Genomic DNA, 15726 nt, shown 5'->3' with positions numbered 1-15726 from the left:
ATTGGAGCTGTCGTCACCTGAAAGAAGTGTTTCGTTTTTCTTGGTACAGTCCCTGTGTAAATATGTTAAAGCAACATTAGAAAAAAAAACAATGAAATGATCAGACTCTTAGTTCATGAGTACTAGCTGTGCGCCAAGGAAGTACCTATACAATAGTACAAAGTTAAAACATCCATAATCTATATCTTTTTGACTTCTTCCCCAGCTACTCAATATCTTTGCCAGCTTGAATAATTGCCAGGAGAATGAGTACATGGATGTCGACGGAAACTGCAAATTGTGTAAGGAGTGTGGACCAGGACAAGAAGTGTCAAAGGTATGCAACTGTCCGGGCAGCTCGCAATGTGCCCACTCTGCAAGGGGTGCAAAATGAACTGCAAAACTGGTGATCTAAAATTAACGGCCGAAAATGCCAGAAATGCTCACCAGGTCAAGCTTGTGAGTACAGAGAGAGCAACACAACAAAAAAAAAAATTCAGGTCAATGATTTGAAATGGCCGCTCATATCAATTCTGATAGGAAAGTCATTGGCTTGAACTGTTAACTCTATTTCTGACTCCGAAGTGTGAACTACGTATGGTGAGAAAACCCTTTGATGTATAAATCTTTATTCTTTTGCTGCATTGACCTGATCAATTCTAAAGCTTTTCGAAGAACTAATAAAAGAAATTGATACATTAGCTTAGAATTGCCAGCAAGTGGTTTGGTGACTGCTAAAATTATGAAGGAACTGGGATGAGAATCCCAGTAAGGAAGGGAGAGCTCTGACTTGACTAGTGCATCATTGTAGATAAAGCTAAGGAACTGCAAAGCTATAAAGACACTGATGGGAGTTGTATACAGACCACTCCACCCCAAACAGTAGTAAGGCTGTGGTCTACAAATTACAATGAGAGATAGAAGATGCATGCTAGAGGGCAATGTTGCAATAGTCATGGGGGACTTCAGTATGTGGGTAGATTGGGGAAAATCAGGTTGGTGCTGGATTACAGGAAAGGGAATTTCGAGAGTACCGACGAGATGGCTTTTTAGAGCAGCTCGTGGTTGAGCCCACTGGAGGATCAGCTATTCGGGATTGGGTGTTGTGCAGTGAACCAGAATTGGTTAGAGACCTTAAGGTAAAAGAATCCTTAGGGGCAAGTGATCATAATATGGTCAAATTCACCATGAAATTTGAGAAGGAGAAGCTAAAGTCAAATGTATCAGTATTACAGTGGAGTAAAGGGAATTACCAAGGCATGAGAGAGGAGTTGACCAGAATTGATTGGTAGGGATGACAGCAGAGTAGCTGGAATTTCTGGAAGCAATTTGGAGGGCACAGGGTATATATTTTCCATAGAGGAAGAAGAATTCTAAAGGCAAGATAACACAACTGTGCCTAATAAGAGAAGTTGAAGCTAACATAAAAGCCAAAGAGAGGGCATATAATAATGCAAATATTAGTGGGAATTTAGATTGGGAAGCTATTAAAAGCCAACAGAAGGCAACTAAATAAGTCATTAAGAAGGTAAAGATGGAAAACGAAACTAAGCTAGACAGTAATATTAGAAAGGATACCAAAAGTTTCTTCAGATACGTGGAGTGTAAAAGAGAGGCAGGAGTGGATATCAGGAACAAGGAAATGTCAGATGAACTAAATAAGTATTTTGCATCAGTCTTCACTGTGGAAGACGTGAACAGCATGGTGGAAGTTCCAGGTGTCGGGGTCATGAGGTATTTAAAGTTACTATTACTGGAGAGAATATTCTTGGGAAACTGAAAGGTCTGAAGGTAGATAAGTCACCTTTTGATTGACAGTAAATGAACATAATCAGTGTAGGCACCTGGAGCAGATAATGAACTGCCTTCATACAATCCTTTTGATGATTGCATCCTCCAAATCTTTATATTCATTGTAACACTCACGTTGATTGTTGATACCTTTAAATTCTTCGTAGTTTCTAACTTGTTGAAGTAGACAAATCATTTCATTTTCACTCTAGCTGTTTCTGGCATCTTCAAGTCTTGAACCACGGTGACCAAGAGCTCTGAATTGTCTTACTGTTTATTTATTGCTAATTATCAGTGACAAAATTCACTGATTTTTTTTTTGAACACCAACACATAACCGACACTATTTAAAAACTGTTCACTCTAAAAGTGCAGTTTCTAACGGCTACATGGGTGCACGTGACTGACACTAGTTAGAAGCTGTTTGGCAACAATTTCCAGCCCCAGTTAAGCAGCATTATGTCCCAAATAAACAAGAAGAAACCCCAAATGTTTTCTTGATTAGTTTTTGTTCTTTTGTCCCAAAAAATTGGCTGCCCTGATTAACTGATGCCCCAATTAATCAGAATCCACTGTATTTTCAGAATTAGTGATCCACCCATCATATTGTTAGCAAATGTTCGATTTTTTTGGGTGCCAGTGATCATCAATTGGAGTTCAATTCCCGCCACCACCTGCAAGGAGTTGGATATTCTCATTGTGACCTGTGGGTTTCCACTGGTTGCTCCAGCTTTCTTATACATTCCAAAGATGTATGGTTAGGGTTAGCAGGTTGTGTGTCTATTATGATGGCACTGGAAGCACGGTGACACTTGTGGACTGCCCCCTCGCACAAATTTCGCTGATTTGATTTGACACAAACAATGCATTTCACTGTATGTTTTGATGTTTCAATGTACATGTGACAAATAAAGCTAATCTTTCTTTAAATACAAATTAACTACATGAATTTGGCAATTAAAATGCAGCACTTGAAACTCTTAAAATTTGCATATTTTCAAATCAAGTCAATTCCTTCAACAAGCTGAATGTTAATTGGAACTTGCATCTCTCCCTCATTGACATTGCTCTCTATACAAGTGAATGGGGTTATTGAATCTACAGCAGTTGAACTTGGTAGGTATACATTGGGTTCTGAGGCAAACTGTGCTCTGCCATCCAAATTGGCCACAGTGGACTTGGCTGTGGAGATGCTTGGAATTTCTCCAACTTCACACGACTCCCTTAGATCACAAGCTTCCTCACATCAATGGGAGTAAATGTTGGCTATTTTGTGAAGGAAATTTTGGGGCATTGCTTTAATGCACAATGCATAGGTTGCTAAAATATTGCCAGAAACCCAGTGGCTTTCTGGCATCTTGCGAATAGTAATTTGATAATGCCTCTGCCTCATTCTTTACCTCCAACAATTACTCCTGTTTAACATTGAGGGCACTGAAGCACAGGGAGTGTAAGAATAGGATGATTTGGCAGATGAAGCTATGGCTCAGGAACTGGTGCAAGGGACAATGTTTCAGATTTCTGGATCATTGGGAGCTGTTCTGGGAAAGGTATGACCTGTACAAAAAGAACAGGTTGCATCTGAAACTGAGGGGGACCAATATCCTTGTAGGAAGGTTTTCTAGACGTATTGTGGAGGGTTTTCAACTAATTTGGCAGGGGGATAGGAACCAAAGTGATAGAGCTGAGGATGGGCAGTTGGTATTTAAGCAGTTAATAAGACTGTGAAGAAGGATAGGCAGATGGTAGGGCAAAATTTTAGTCAGTGGAATGAACTGCATTGTAACATGGGGGTAAAATTGAAAAGATGAGGAATGCACGACTGAAGGGGAGATATTTGAATGCACACAGTATACAGAATAAGGTAGATTATCTTACAGTGCAGTTAAAGATTGGCGGATATGACGTTGTGTGCCTCACTGAGTCATAGCTGAAAGAAGAGCATAGTTGGGATCATAGGTATTGTATCGTAAGGACAGACAGATAGGCAGGTGGGGTGGAGTGGCTCTGCTGGTAAAAAATTTAAATCAAATCATTAGATAGAAGTGGTGTAGGATCAGAAGATGTAGAATCCTTGTGGGTAGTGTTAAGAAACCACAAGGGTAAAAATACCCTGATGGAAGTTATATAAAGAGCTTTGAATAGCAGCCAGGATGTGTGATACAAATTACAACAGGAGATAGAAAAGGTATGTAGAAAGGGCAATGTTACAATAACGATGGTGGATTTCAATATGCAGACGGATTGGGAAAATCATATTAGTGCTGGATCTCAAGGGAGAGTATTTTTGGACTGTCTACAAGATGTATTTTTAGTGCAGCTTGTGGTAGAGCCCATTAGGGGAAAGACAGTTCTGGATTGAGTGTTGTGCAATGAACAAGATTTGATTAGGGAGCTTGAGGTAAAGGAACTCTTAGGGGTAAGTGATCATAATATGATAGAATTCATCCTACAGTTTGAGAGGGGAAAGATAAAGTCAGATGTATTGGTATTACAGTGGAGAAAAGGGAATTGCAGAGGCATGAGAGAGGAGCTGGCCAAAGTTGATTGGAAGAGGATTCTAGCAGGGATGATGGCAGAACAACAATGGCTGGAAGATATTCAGAATTGATACATCCCAACAGTGAAGAAGTATTCTAAATCAGGGGTCCCCAACCTTTTTCGCACTGCGGGCTGGTTTCATATTGACAATATTCTTGCGGACCGGCCGACCCGGTGGGGAGGGGGGGTGGCGGGGTAGGGCTGCCAACGAACAAGAGTAGCAGTCAAATACGTTGAGTTTACCCCAAGAAAGACTGCAATGACCATGAAGCCCTGCACGGGCACCAGTGCGCATGCGTAATTTGCACATGCGTGTACGTGTCAATTTTTTTCTACAAATTGTTTCTGGCGATTCTGCTGTGGGGGTGGGGGGTGTTAATCACGAATGCAATGTAGGTGATAAGTGGCTAATACATTCAATTCTGTTTCTAAAAGGGTTTATCTAATGAATTTAATATTAAACACACAGCGCATATTTTCCTCGCATGAATGTAGTGATAAGTCAATTATCAGGGGAGGACGGGGAGCTTGAAGTAAGTGTTGAATGAACTTCCAGTAGAAGTGGTACAGGCAGGTTCGATATTATCATTTAAAGAAAAATTGGATGGGTATATGGACAGGAAAGGAATGGAGGGTTGTGGGCTGAGTGCAGGTCGGTGGGACTAGGTGAGAGTAGCGTTCAGCACGGACTAGAAGGGCAGAGATGGCCTGTTTCCGTGCTGTAATTGTTATATGGTTATATAAGTAAGTCAATAGCATCATAACATTTTAAATAAAGTTTGGATATTAAACACACAGCACATATTTTCCCCGTATGAACATATAAAATCATTGCAACACACCAATATCGCTGAATCAGTGGGAGCCCTGGGCTTGTTTCCCTGCAACAAGATGGTCCCATCGAAGGGTGATGGGAGACAGCGATACTCGAAGGGGGTTCCTTATGTCCAGTCTATTCGGCAATTTAGTTTTCGTTGCATTCATTGCAGAGATATGTTGGAAATGGAAGCAATGTTTTCAGTGCTTTCATGGCTATCTCAGGATATTTAGCCTTGACTTTGATCCAGAATGCCGGCAGAGATGTTATGTCAAACATGCTTTTCAGCCCGCCGTCATTGATCTCCTTCCTGCGCTGACATGGATGACGCCTGCGTAATGAGCTCACTTGCATTCAAGCTCAACAGTGGGCGTGACAGGGATTGTCATAGTCATACTTTGTTGATCCCGGGGGAATGGGTTTTTGTTATAGTTGCACCATAAATAATTAAATAGTAATATGTAAATTATGCCAGGAAATAAGTTCAGGAGTGAGGAAAGGTGCAGCTGACTCCTATCGCCAAATCATATCGTTTCCTCGTGGCCCGGTAGCGCATGCTTTGCGGCCCGGTACCAGTCCGCGGCCCGGTGGTTGGGGACCGCTGTTCTAAATAGAAGATGACACAACTATGGCTGACAAGGAAAGTTAAGTACAGCATAGAAACAAAGAAGTGGGCATATGACGTTGCAAAAATTAGTGGCAAGTTAGAGGATTGGGAAGCTTTTAAAAGCCAACAGAAAGCAAGTAAAAAAACCTATAAGGAGAGAAAAATTTAAATGTAAAAGTAAGCTAGCCAATGATATAAAAGAGGATACCAAATGTTTCTATCAGATATATAAAGAGCAAAAGAGAGATGAGAGCAGATATCAGACCACTGGAAACTGACATTGGAGAGGTGTAATTCGGGACAAAGAAATGACGGACGAACTTAATGAGTATTTTGCGTCAGTTCACAGTGGAATACACTAACAGTATGGCAGAAATGTGAGTGCGTCAGGGGGCAGAAGTGAGTGTAGTTGCTGTAACTGAGGAGAAAGTGCTGGGGAAGCTGAAAGATCTGAAGGTAGATAAGCCAACTAGACCAGATGGACTATACCCCAGGGCTACTAAAAAGATAGCTTAAGAGATTGTTGAGGCATTAGTAGTGATCATATACACAAGAAAGTCTGTAGCTTCTGGAAATTCAAAGCAGTGCACACAAAATGCTGGAAGAACTCAGCAGGCTAGGAGCAACAATGGAAGAGAACAAACAAACAGTCAATGTTTTGGGCTGAGACTTTTTTTCGGGACTGAGAAGATGGGGAAGATGCCCGAATAAAAAGGTGGGGGGAGGGAAAGAGGAGAGAACCTACATACTGGAATGTTTCCAGTGGATTAGAAGATTGCAAATGCCACTGCCTCTGGAGGAAGGGAGGAAGACAGACAGAAGAAAGGAAATTATAGCCCAGTAAACCTGAGTTCAGTGGTTGGGAAGATGTTGGAGTCCATTATTAGGGATGAGGTTTTGGGGTACTTAGAGGCACCTGGTAAAATAGGCTAAAGTCAGTGAGTTTACCTCAAGTGAAAATCTTGCCTGATAAGTCTGTTGGAATTCTTTACAGGATAGCAAGCAGTATTGACAAAGGAGATTCAGTGGATGTTGTTCACATGGATTTTCAGAAGCCCTTTGACAAGATGCTGCACATGAGACTGCTTAAGAAGATAAGAGCCCATGGTATTATTGGAAAGATACTAGCATGAATAGAAGATTGTCCGACAGGCAGGAGTCAAAGAGTGGGAATAAAAGGAACTTTTTCTGGGTGGCTGCCAATGTCTAGTGATGGTCCGCATTGGTCAGTATTGGGACCGCTGTTTTCATGTTATATGTCAGTGATTTGGATGACATGATTGTTGGCTCTGTGCCAAAATTTATGGATGGTTCAAAGATAGGTGGAGGGTCAGGTGGTGTTGAGGAAGTAGGGAATCTGCAGAAGGATTTGGACAGATTGAGAGCATGGGCAAGTGGCACATTGGAATGTAGTGTCGGGAAGTATTTGGTCATGAACTTTGGTAGAAGGAATAAAGGCATGGACTATTTTCTAAACAGGAAGCAAGTTCAAAAACCAGAGGTTCAGAGGGACTTGGGAGCCCTAATGTAGGATTCCCTAAAGATTAACTTGCAGGTTGAGTCATTGGTAATGAAGGTAAATGCAGTGTTAACATTCATTTCGAGAGGACTAGAATATAAAAGAAAGGATATCATGCTGAGGCTTTGTAAGGCATTGGTCAAACTATACTTGGGGCACTTATCTAATAAGTCCCGATTATGTGAACATTGATGCCAGGCAGACAATCTCTGAAGAGTATTGATGATGGCTGGGGTCACCCATCGTATAAAGACACTGCCCAGAAGAAGTCAATGGCAAACCATTTCTGCAGAGATGTTTGCCCAGAACAATCATGGTCATGGGACCATGATCGCCCATGTCATACAACACAGCATGTAATGATGATGTTATCTAAGAAAAAAATGTGCTGGCGTTGGAGACGGTCCAGGAAAGTTTAATGAGAATGATTCCAGAATGAAAGGGTTAATGTATGAGAAGCATTTGATAGCCCTGGGTCTGTACTTGCTGGAGTTTCGAAAAATGACGGGGGGGGGGTGGGGGATCTCATTGAAACCTATTGAACATTGAAAGGCCTAGATAGAGTGGATTTGGTGAGGATGCTTCCTATAGAGGGGGAGTCTCAAATCAGAGTGTGCAGCCTCAGAACAGAGTTTTTAGAATTCATTGCCACAGTCAACTGAGGAGGCCAAATCAGTGGGTATTTAAAGTGGAGTTTGATAGGTTCTTGATTAGTCAGGGTATCAAAGGTTAGGGGAGAAGGCAGAATGGGGTTCAGAGGGGGAATAAATCAGTCAGGAATGGTGGAGCAGACTCAGTGTGCTGAATGACCTAACACTTTTCCTATGTCTTATGGTGTTATGGCATTGGTAACTGTAGGTTGGTTATCGTCCGTCTGTCCGGAGGGACAATAGGTGATTATCATCATCATCACAAGCCTGGGCGGAAGGTATGGAGATCCTGGAAAAATCTCCCTTTCGGCCTCACCGGTGTAGTCTAAAGGAAAGCTTATGAAGCAATATATTTGGTACCAGCTTAGCTGCAGGGGCTGCTGGAAGGATGTAGAATGATGTCCTTAGGGGCTTCACTTTGGATTTGCTGTCTGGTAGCCATTGTCTCTCCTGAGGTGGCCCACAAGGCAGTGGGACAGTTTACCCATAGGTGGAGATCTGTTTCACGAGCACCAGTGTGTGTACGCACACCGGTGGGCCTGCATGCTATGTGTGCAGGGGCCAGAGCTCCTTCCCATATCTGTAGTTCAGCCTGAGTGTGAAAGGAGTTTAGTTTCCGTGTGTCACCAGGAAGAAGGCACTACATGAGCCTTGCTGTTGGAGAGGTGGAGAGACTACGTACTGGCAGGGAGAGACTTACACATTCAGCAAGACTGCTAGCCAGCTGTGGAAGCTGAAAGTGAGAGCGACAAGCACTGCCCACTACACTACCACACCAGACGCATCTCAACAACCATTTTGACACTGTGACAAAGACCAAGTTATCAGAAGATTGATGCTGATAAGAGAGACAAAGAGAGAAACATTCTAAATGTTAATGAGAGATGAGAGAGTTTAACGAAAAGAGAGACAGTTCCGAGTATTGTCAGACCGGTTGCTTTGAACCTGAACTGTTTGAAGTTTGATGGACAGGCGATACCCCAGCAAGGGGATAAAAGGAACAGGTTCGCTAAGGCAAGAGACACACCACAACACCACGAGATCACGAGGTAATGAGACCCTGGAAGTGCAGTGTGCCCCCCCACAAGTTGGTGGGAATTTGGAGGTCTGGTCGCGGGACCGACCATAGGCGCACAGGGTGAAAAGGTACGATCGGCAGGAACCTGGTGTGTATATCCACCCTTGCCTGGGTGCCGGGTTCACCGCAGAAGAACGATCGTATCCGGAACGGAGGGGTCACAGTCAGTGACCTCAGAAGACATTACAAAGGGCTCGCCCAAAAGCTAACTGCGAGGAATATCAAAGGTCTGTTTGAATCCGATTTGAATATCATTATTCGCTCTCTCTCTCTCCAACGGCACCACGGCGATTACTACGAACTGTATTTAGCTGAACTGAACTCTGCGTCACTTGAAACTGATCATTTACCCCTAGACTGTGATAGAGCTTTATTGATTCCTATTATCCTAGTTCTGTGTACATGCATGTTTTATCATTGCTAACCTGTTGCATTAATATCCTTACTATTAGAATACTGTGTTACTTATTTCTTTAATAAAAACTTTCTTAGTTCCAGTAATCCAGACTCCAACTAAGTGGTCCATTTCTGCTGGTTTGGTAACCCAGTTACGGGGTACGTAACAACAACATTGGTAATTACGTAGTTTGACAATAGCTGCAGCACATTTGGAGGGGTTGAGGCTTGGGCACCAAAGGGTTGGTTCTGTGCTTCTGTTAGGGCACTCTGCTCATTAAGAAACCAGGCCTGAGATCAAAGCTGCCTTCTCTCTCCTGGTTGTTGTGCAGTGTATACAAAACATGTACAATTGGCTGAGAAGGATGGAATCCAACCAGATGTCTGCTTCCATTCAGCATTCCTGCAATAACTGCCTTGTCTGCGGTGGTGTGGGTTTCCTCGTCATGTTACATGTGCTCTCCGAGTTTACTCTAGGAAAGGTGTAAGAGCTATAGAGAAGATGCAGAAGAGAATTATTATCGTTACTCCAGAGATGAAGAACATTGAAAAAAGTTATGTTGTTTTCCTTAAATAGTGGAGACAGAAAGGGGATCAAACAAAGGTACGTAGAGTCAGAAATCAATACAACACATAATCAGGCCCTTTGGCTCTACTCTTCCATGCTGACCTACATGCCCACCTAAGCTAGTCCCATTTGCCTGCAGTTGGACATATTCCTTTAAATCTTTCCTAGCCAAACGCCTTTTAAATGTCATTATTGTACTTTATCATTTCCCATGACAGCTTGTTGCATATGCACATCACCATGTGCATGATGAAATTGTTCCTCAGCCCCTATTAATTGTTTCCCTTCTCACCTTAAAACTATGCCCCCGAGTTGCTTGTTCCATATCTCTGGCTTTCACTTTATCTCTGCCCTTCATTATGCTTAGAGACATTTATAATCTAGGATTATAAATGTCTCTTCAAGGAATAAAGTCCTTGCCTTGGGCCCTGCAAATATTCTCATAAATCTTTTTTTGAAAATACTTAAAAGCATGAAGGTACTGATTGCTGAGAATCTAGAGAAGTGATTTCCAACCTGGAGTCCACAGACCCCTCCGTTATTGGTAGGTGTTCATTGCACATAAAAGGTTGGGAACCACTGGTCTAGGGGGTGACAAGTGATCTTTCTGCCAGTGAGGGGGGTCTCTTTGAAACCTATTGAAAATTGAAAGGCCGACATAGAGAATGTGAAGAGGATGCCTTCATTAGGATGCCTTCTTTCGCGAGACTCTTATCACTATTGGAGACATTAAAATACAAGGATTTCCCTTCAGAACAGAGATGAGGAAGAATTGCTTTAGCCAGAGGATGGTGGATTTGTGGAACTCTATGCCCCAGACATGCTGGAGCCCAAGTGGTTGGGTATATACTGTGTAAAGTGGAAGTTGATAGCTTCTTGTTTGGTCAGGGCATCAAAAATTACAGAAAGAAGGCAGGAAAAACGCATTGAGAGGGATGAAGAATTATCCATGATTGAATGGCAGAGAAGAATATATATGGCAGCTTGGCCTAATTTTGCTCCTATTTCATAGTCATAGTCATACTTTATTGATCCCGGGGGAAATTGGTATTTCTTTTGATCTAAAAAAAGCAGAGGACACAGAGTGAATGTAATCAGCAAAGCAACCCAAAGAGATGTGACGACAAGCACTTTTAATACATTAAACACTTAGTATATGGACAACATTGCCAGGGGATGTTAGGCTGATGCAATTCTCAATTTCAGAAAGAGGTGGATATATTTTTGAAATAAGAAATATATATATTGTGTGAGCACGTGACCAAGTGGTTAAGGCATTGGACTAGCTACCTGAAGGTTGTGAGTTCGAGCCCCAGCAGTGTTGTGTCCTTGAGCAAGGCACTGAATCGCACATTGATCTGCGACGACACTGGTGCCAAGCTGTATGGGTCTTAATGCCCTTCCCTTGGACAACATTGGTGTTGTGGAGAGGGGAGACTTGCAGCATGGGCAACTGCTGGTCTTCCATACAACCTTGCCCAGGCCTGCGCCCTGGAGAGTGAAGACTCTCCAGGCGCAGATCCATGATCTCGCAGGACTAACAGATGCCTTTATTATATTTATATGTATATTGCAGAGCTATGAGGAGCTGGTAGGAAATATGGACAAGCACAGAGTAGCATAAACACAATGCAGTGAATGACCTTTGTCCGTACTGTAACCTTTCTGTAATTGTCCACTTGTTGCAGGACTGCGGTTTTGGAGTTGGCGCTGATGCTCAGTGTGTGGCCTGCAGACCCAACAGGTACAAGGAAGGTTGGGGATGGCAGAAGTGCAAACGGTGTCTCTCTTGCTCCCTTGTGAATCGATTTCAGGAAGTGAATTGCACGGTTTCTAGTAATACTGTGTGCGGGAAATGCTTGCCTGGGTAAGTGTGCTAGAATTTTCTACTGATGCATTTCCCTTAATACACCAATGTTATTGAAATCAGAGTTTTAAAGATAGTGAGGATTTACCACCAATATGTTCCATCAAGTCAAGTTAAGTTTATTGTCATTTAACTTAAAATATAAAAAGTATTCATGCCTTCTCGGAAGTTTTCATGTTTTATTGTTTTACGATATGCAATCACGGTGGATTTAATTTGACTTTTTTGACACTGATCAACAGAAAAAGACTTTTCTGTCAAGGTGAAAACAGATCTCTACAAAATGATCTAAATTTATTACAATTATTAAACACAAGTAATTGCATAATTGCTCAACCTCCTTCAACTCAATATTTAGTAGATGCACCTTTGGCAGCAATTACAGCCTTGAGTCTGTGTGGATAGGTCTCTATCAGCTTTGTATATATGAACTGCAATTTTTCCCCATTCTTCTTTACAAAACTGCTCAAGCTCTGTCAGATTGCATGGGGATCATGAGTGAACAGCCCGTTTCAAGTCCAGCCACAAATTCTCAATTGAATCAAAGTCTGGATTCTGACTTGACCACTCGAAAACAATAAAACATGAAAATTTCCAAAGGGGGTGAATACTTTTTATAGTCACTGTATATAGAATGGAGACAATAATTTTTCAAACCAAGGTGTAAAGCACGCACAGTAGTACACATAACACACAATAATTTATGACAATAAGGGATAAAATCTACAGACAGATAAACAAAAGTGCGTTAATATTAAATTTTGTAAGGTATGGAACAGATTAACTAGTGACACTTTGAATACAGTATGGATGGGAGTTTGGAAGCCTAATGGCCTAAGGGAAGAAATAGTTCCTTATCATGACCATTCTTGTTTTTATGCATTGTAGTCTCCTACCTGATGGTAGAAATTCAAAGAGGATGCTGGATGGATGGATGGGATCCTTAATAATACTAAAGGTCCTGTGTATGCAACACTTCTGATAAATGTCCCCAATGGATGGTAGGGAGAACCCTATGATCCTCTCAGCTGTTCTCACAGTCCTTTGTAGGGACTTCTGGTCTGATGCTCAACTGCTCCCATACCAGATGGAGATGCAAATTGTCAGGCTGCTCGCAATGGTGTGCCTGTAAAATGCAGCTAAGATAGGGTGAGAACAGCCTTGCTTGCCTCCATCTTCTTAGGAAGTGGAAGTGACACTGTGCCTTCTTTATCAGGGAGATGATATTAAGGAACCAGGTGAGGCCATCCGCGGTGTGAACTCCCAGGAACTCGGTGCACTTAACTCTCTCTACGGAGGAGCCATGTATTTGCAGAGGCGGTGGTTCATCTGCACTCTCCTGAAGTCCAAAACGATTTATCTTCTTCACGTGTGGGCTTAACGTGTTCTCCCCTCACTGATTCACCAGCCGCTTCACTCCTCTCTATACTCCATCTCGTCACCGTTCTTGATGAGGCCAGCCACTATTGTGTTATCCTCAAACTTGATGACATGGTTTGAGCTGGATGCTGCGACACAGTCATGCGTTAGTAGCGGGCTGAGCATTCAGTCTTGGGGATCACCAGTGCTCAGCATAATGAGATGAGAGACATCCCTGCCCTCACATACTGACTGTTGCCTTACTTTATACTTTATTGTCGCCAAACAATTGGTACTAGAATGTACAATTAACACAGCAATATTTGATTCTGTGCTTCCCACTCCCTGGATTACAAATATTAAATAGTAAAAATTAGTAAATATTAAAAATTTAAATTATAAATCATAAATAGAAAATAGAAAAATGGAAGGTGAGCTAGTGCAAAAAAACCGAGAGGCAGGTCTGGGTATTTGGAGGGTACGGCCCAGATCTGGGTCGGGATCCGTTCAGCAGTCTTATCACAGTTGGAAAGAAGCTGTTCCCAAATCAGGCCGTACGATTAAGAAGTCCAGTATCCAATTGCAGAGGGAGCAGTTGAAACCCAGCAAGGACAGTTTCCCCACCAGTTTCTGGGGTATGATGGTGTTTAACGCCGAACTGAACTCTATAAGCAGCAGTCTGGCATACAAGACAGGACAGAGTGGAAGGCACAGGCTATTGCATCATCAGTGGATCAATTCTAGAGATAAGCAAACTGGAAAAGGTCCACTGTAGCCAGGAGAAAGGCTTTAATGTGCTCCAGGACCAACTGCTCAAAGCATTTCATAATGGTTGATGTTACTGTTAAACCAGACGATAGTCATTTAGGCAGGTTACTGTGACTTTCCTTGGCACTGGAATGATGGTTGCCAACTTGAAAACCGAGGGGACAATGGATTGTGCGGAAGAAATTTATCAGCTGGGCTGCGCAGTTTTTCAGAACCTGACCTGGTATATTATTGGGCCCCGCAGCTTTGCATGGGGTGTCTCTGGCCAGTGTCAACTTCACCTTGGCTTTAGCCAGGCAGAGTGTCTGCTCCCTTGGGGGGGGAGGGGTGCCTCCCCTCCCATTACCGCCACCTTCTGAACTGGAGCCAGTCAGTATACTGAATATACCAAGATCTGTCCAAGGCTGCAACAGAAGAAAAGGAGGAGGTAGATGGAGCTCTGCAGATATTTTTGCATCTTGGCTAAAGATGAGGTACCAGACAAAGGTTTGAGGCCTACATTGATTGGCCAAGATCATATTGAATACTGAAGGGAAAGCTTAAAGGGCTAAGTCACCTACTCCTGATCTTACTTTTTGATGTTCTTGTGTTTTACCTGGGGCAAAGAAGGCTGAAGGGTGACTGGACAGAGGCACACAAAATTATAAGGGACATACACTCAGTGGACTCCTGTACCTAATAAAGTGGTCTTCTGCTGCTATAGCCCATCTACTTCAAGGTTTGATTTGATGTATACTCAGGAATGCTCTTCTGCACACCATTGTTGTGGTGTGGGTGTCTGAGTTACTGTCACCTTCCTGTCGGCTTGAACCCGCTTGGGCGTTTTCCCTCGACCTCTCATTAACACGGCATTTTCGCGCATAGAGCTGCCACTCACTGGATTACTTTCATTCTCTGTAAACTCTAGAGACTCTCGTGCTTAAAAATCCTAAGAAATAAGTTGTTTCTGAGATATCCAAACCACTCCATCTGGCAGCAGCAATCACTCCATGGTCAAGGTCACTTAGATCACATTTCTTCTCCATTCCGACGTTTGGCCTGAACAATAACTGAAACTCTTGACCATGTCTGTGTGCTTTAATGCATTGAGTTGTTGCCACATGATTGGCTGATTAGTTACTTACATTAATAGGCTGGTTCGATTTGATTCGCTGTGGTGCAAAATGATACATTTCACTGTAGTAGTGTTTCAATGTGCATTTGACAAATAAAGCTAACATTTCTCTTTAAATAGGATTAGTGTACATGAGTAAAAAGGTCTGCATGTACATTGTGGCAGTATGACCCATTTCTGTGCTGGACATCTCTGACTCTGTGACTCAAAGACGTCGTTATTTTATGGCAATAATTTCACTGACAGCAGCTAGACGGTTTACTCATTTAGATTACCAGGCAGTGAATTTCATAGGCAGCTTGTACACTTGGAGAGCCATCAATACTTCAGGCTTGTTACAAGACAGCAATTACCTTATTACAAATGGGAGAATGAACATTTAGAGCTTGAAAGGGATATGTATGTTGACAGTTAACCAAGAGCAGTAGGTTAACTGTCAACATACGTATCCTTTTCCTGTAACACTGCCTCTGTGTCCAGGTCTTCCCCAGTATCAGGTTACTACTGGGTAGCATTCCTGTGCCCTGTAGTGACTGTGGAACAGCGGGAGTTCTTCACATCATTTTGTAAATGTCAGAATCAGGTTTAATATCACTGACATATGTCTTGAAATATGTTCTGCAGCAGCAGTACAGGGCAATGCATATAAAATTACTATAGGTTACAGGAATA

At 42.4% G+C, this 15726-nt stretch overlaps 1 protein-coding gene across 4 annotated transcripts in view; it reads left to right on the top strand.

Moving 5' to 3' along the window:
- Positions 1 to 15726, top strand: part of LOC134353411 (tumor necrosis factor receptor superfamily member 27-like) — a 257893-nt gene that overhangs the window by 205110 nt on the left and 37057 nt on the right. For all 4 annotated transcript variants that reach the window (XM_063061436.1, XM_063061437.1, XM_063061438.1 and 1 more), the window contains 2 exons: positions 206 to 316; positions 11635 to 11813. In XM_063061436.1, coding sequence (XP_062917506.1) covers positions 206 to 316; positions 11635 to 11813 — 290 coding nt within the window. The remainder of the gene's footprint in view (positions 1 to 205; positions 317 to 11634; positions 11814 to 15726) is intronic.

Source organism: Mobula hypostoma, chromosome 10, assembly GCF_963921235.1.
Source record: "Mobula hypostoma chromosome 10, sMobHyp1.1, whole genome shotgun sequence".
NCBI lineage: Eukaryota > Metazoa > Chordata > Chondrichthyes > Myliobatiformes > Myliobatidae > Mobula > Mobula hypostoma.
The sequence above is the reverse complement of the archived record's forward strand: the minus strand, read 5'-3'. Positions and strand labels throughout refer to the sequence as shown.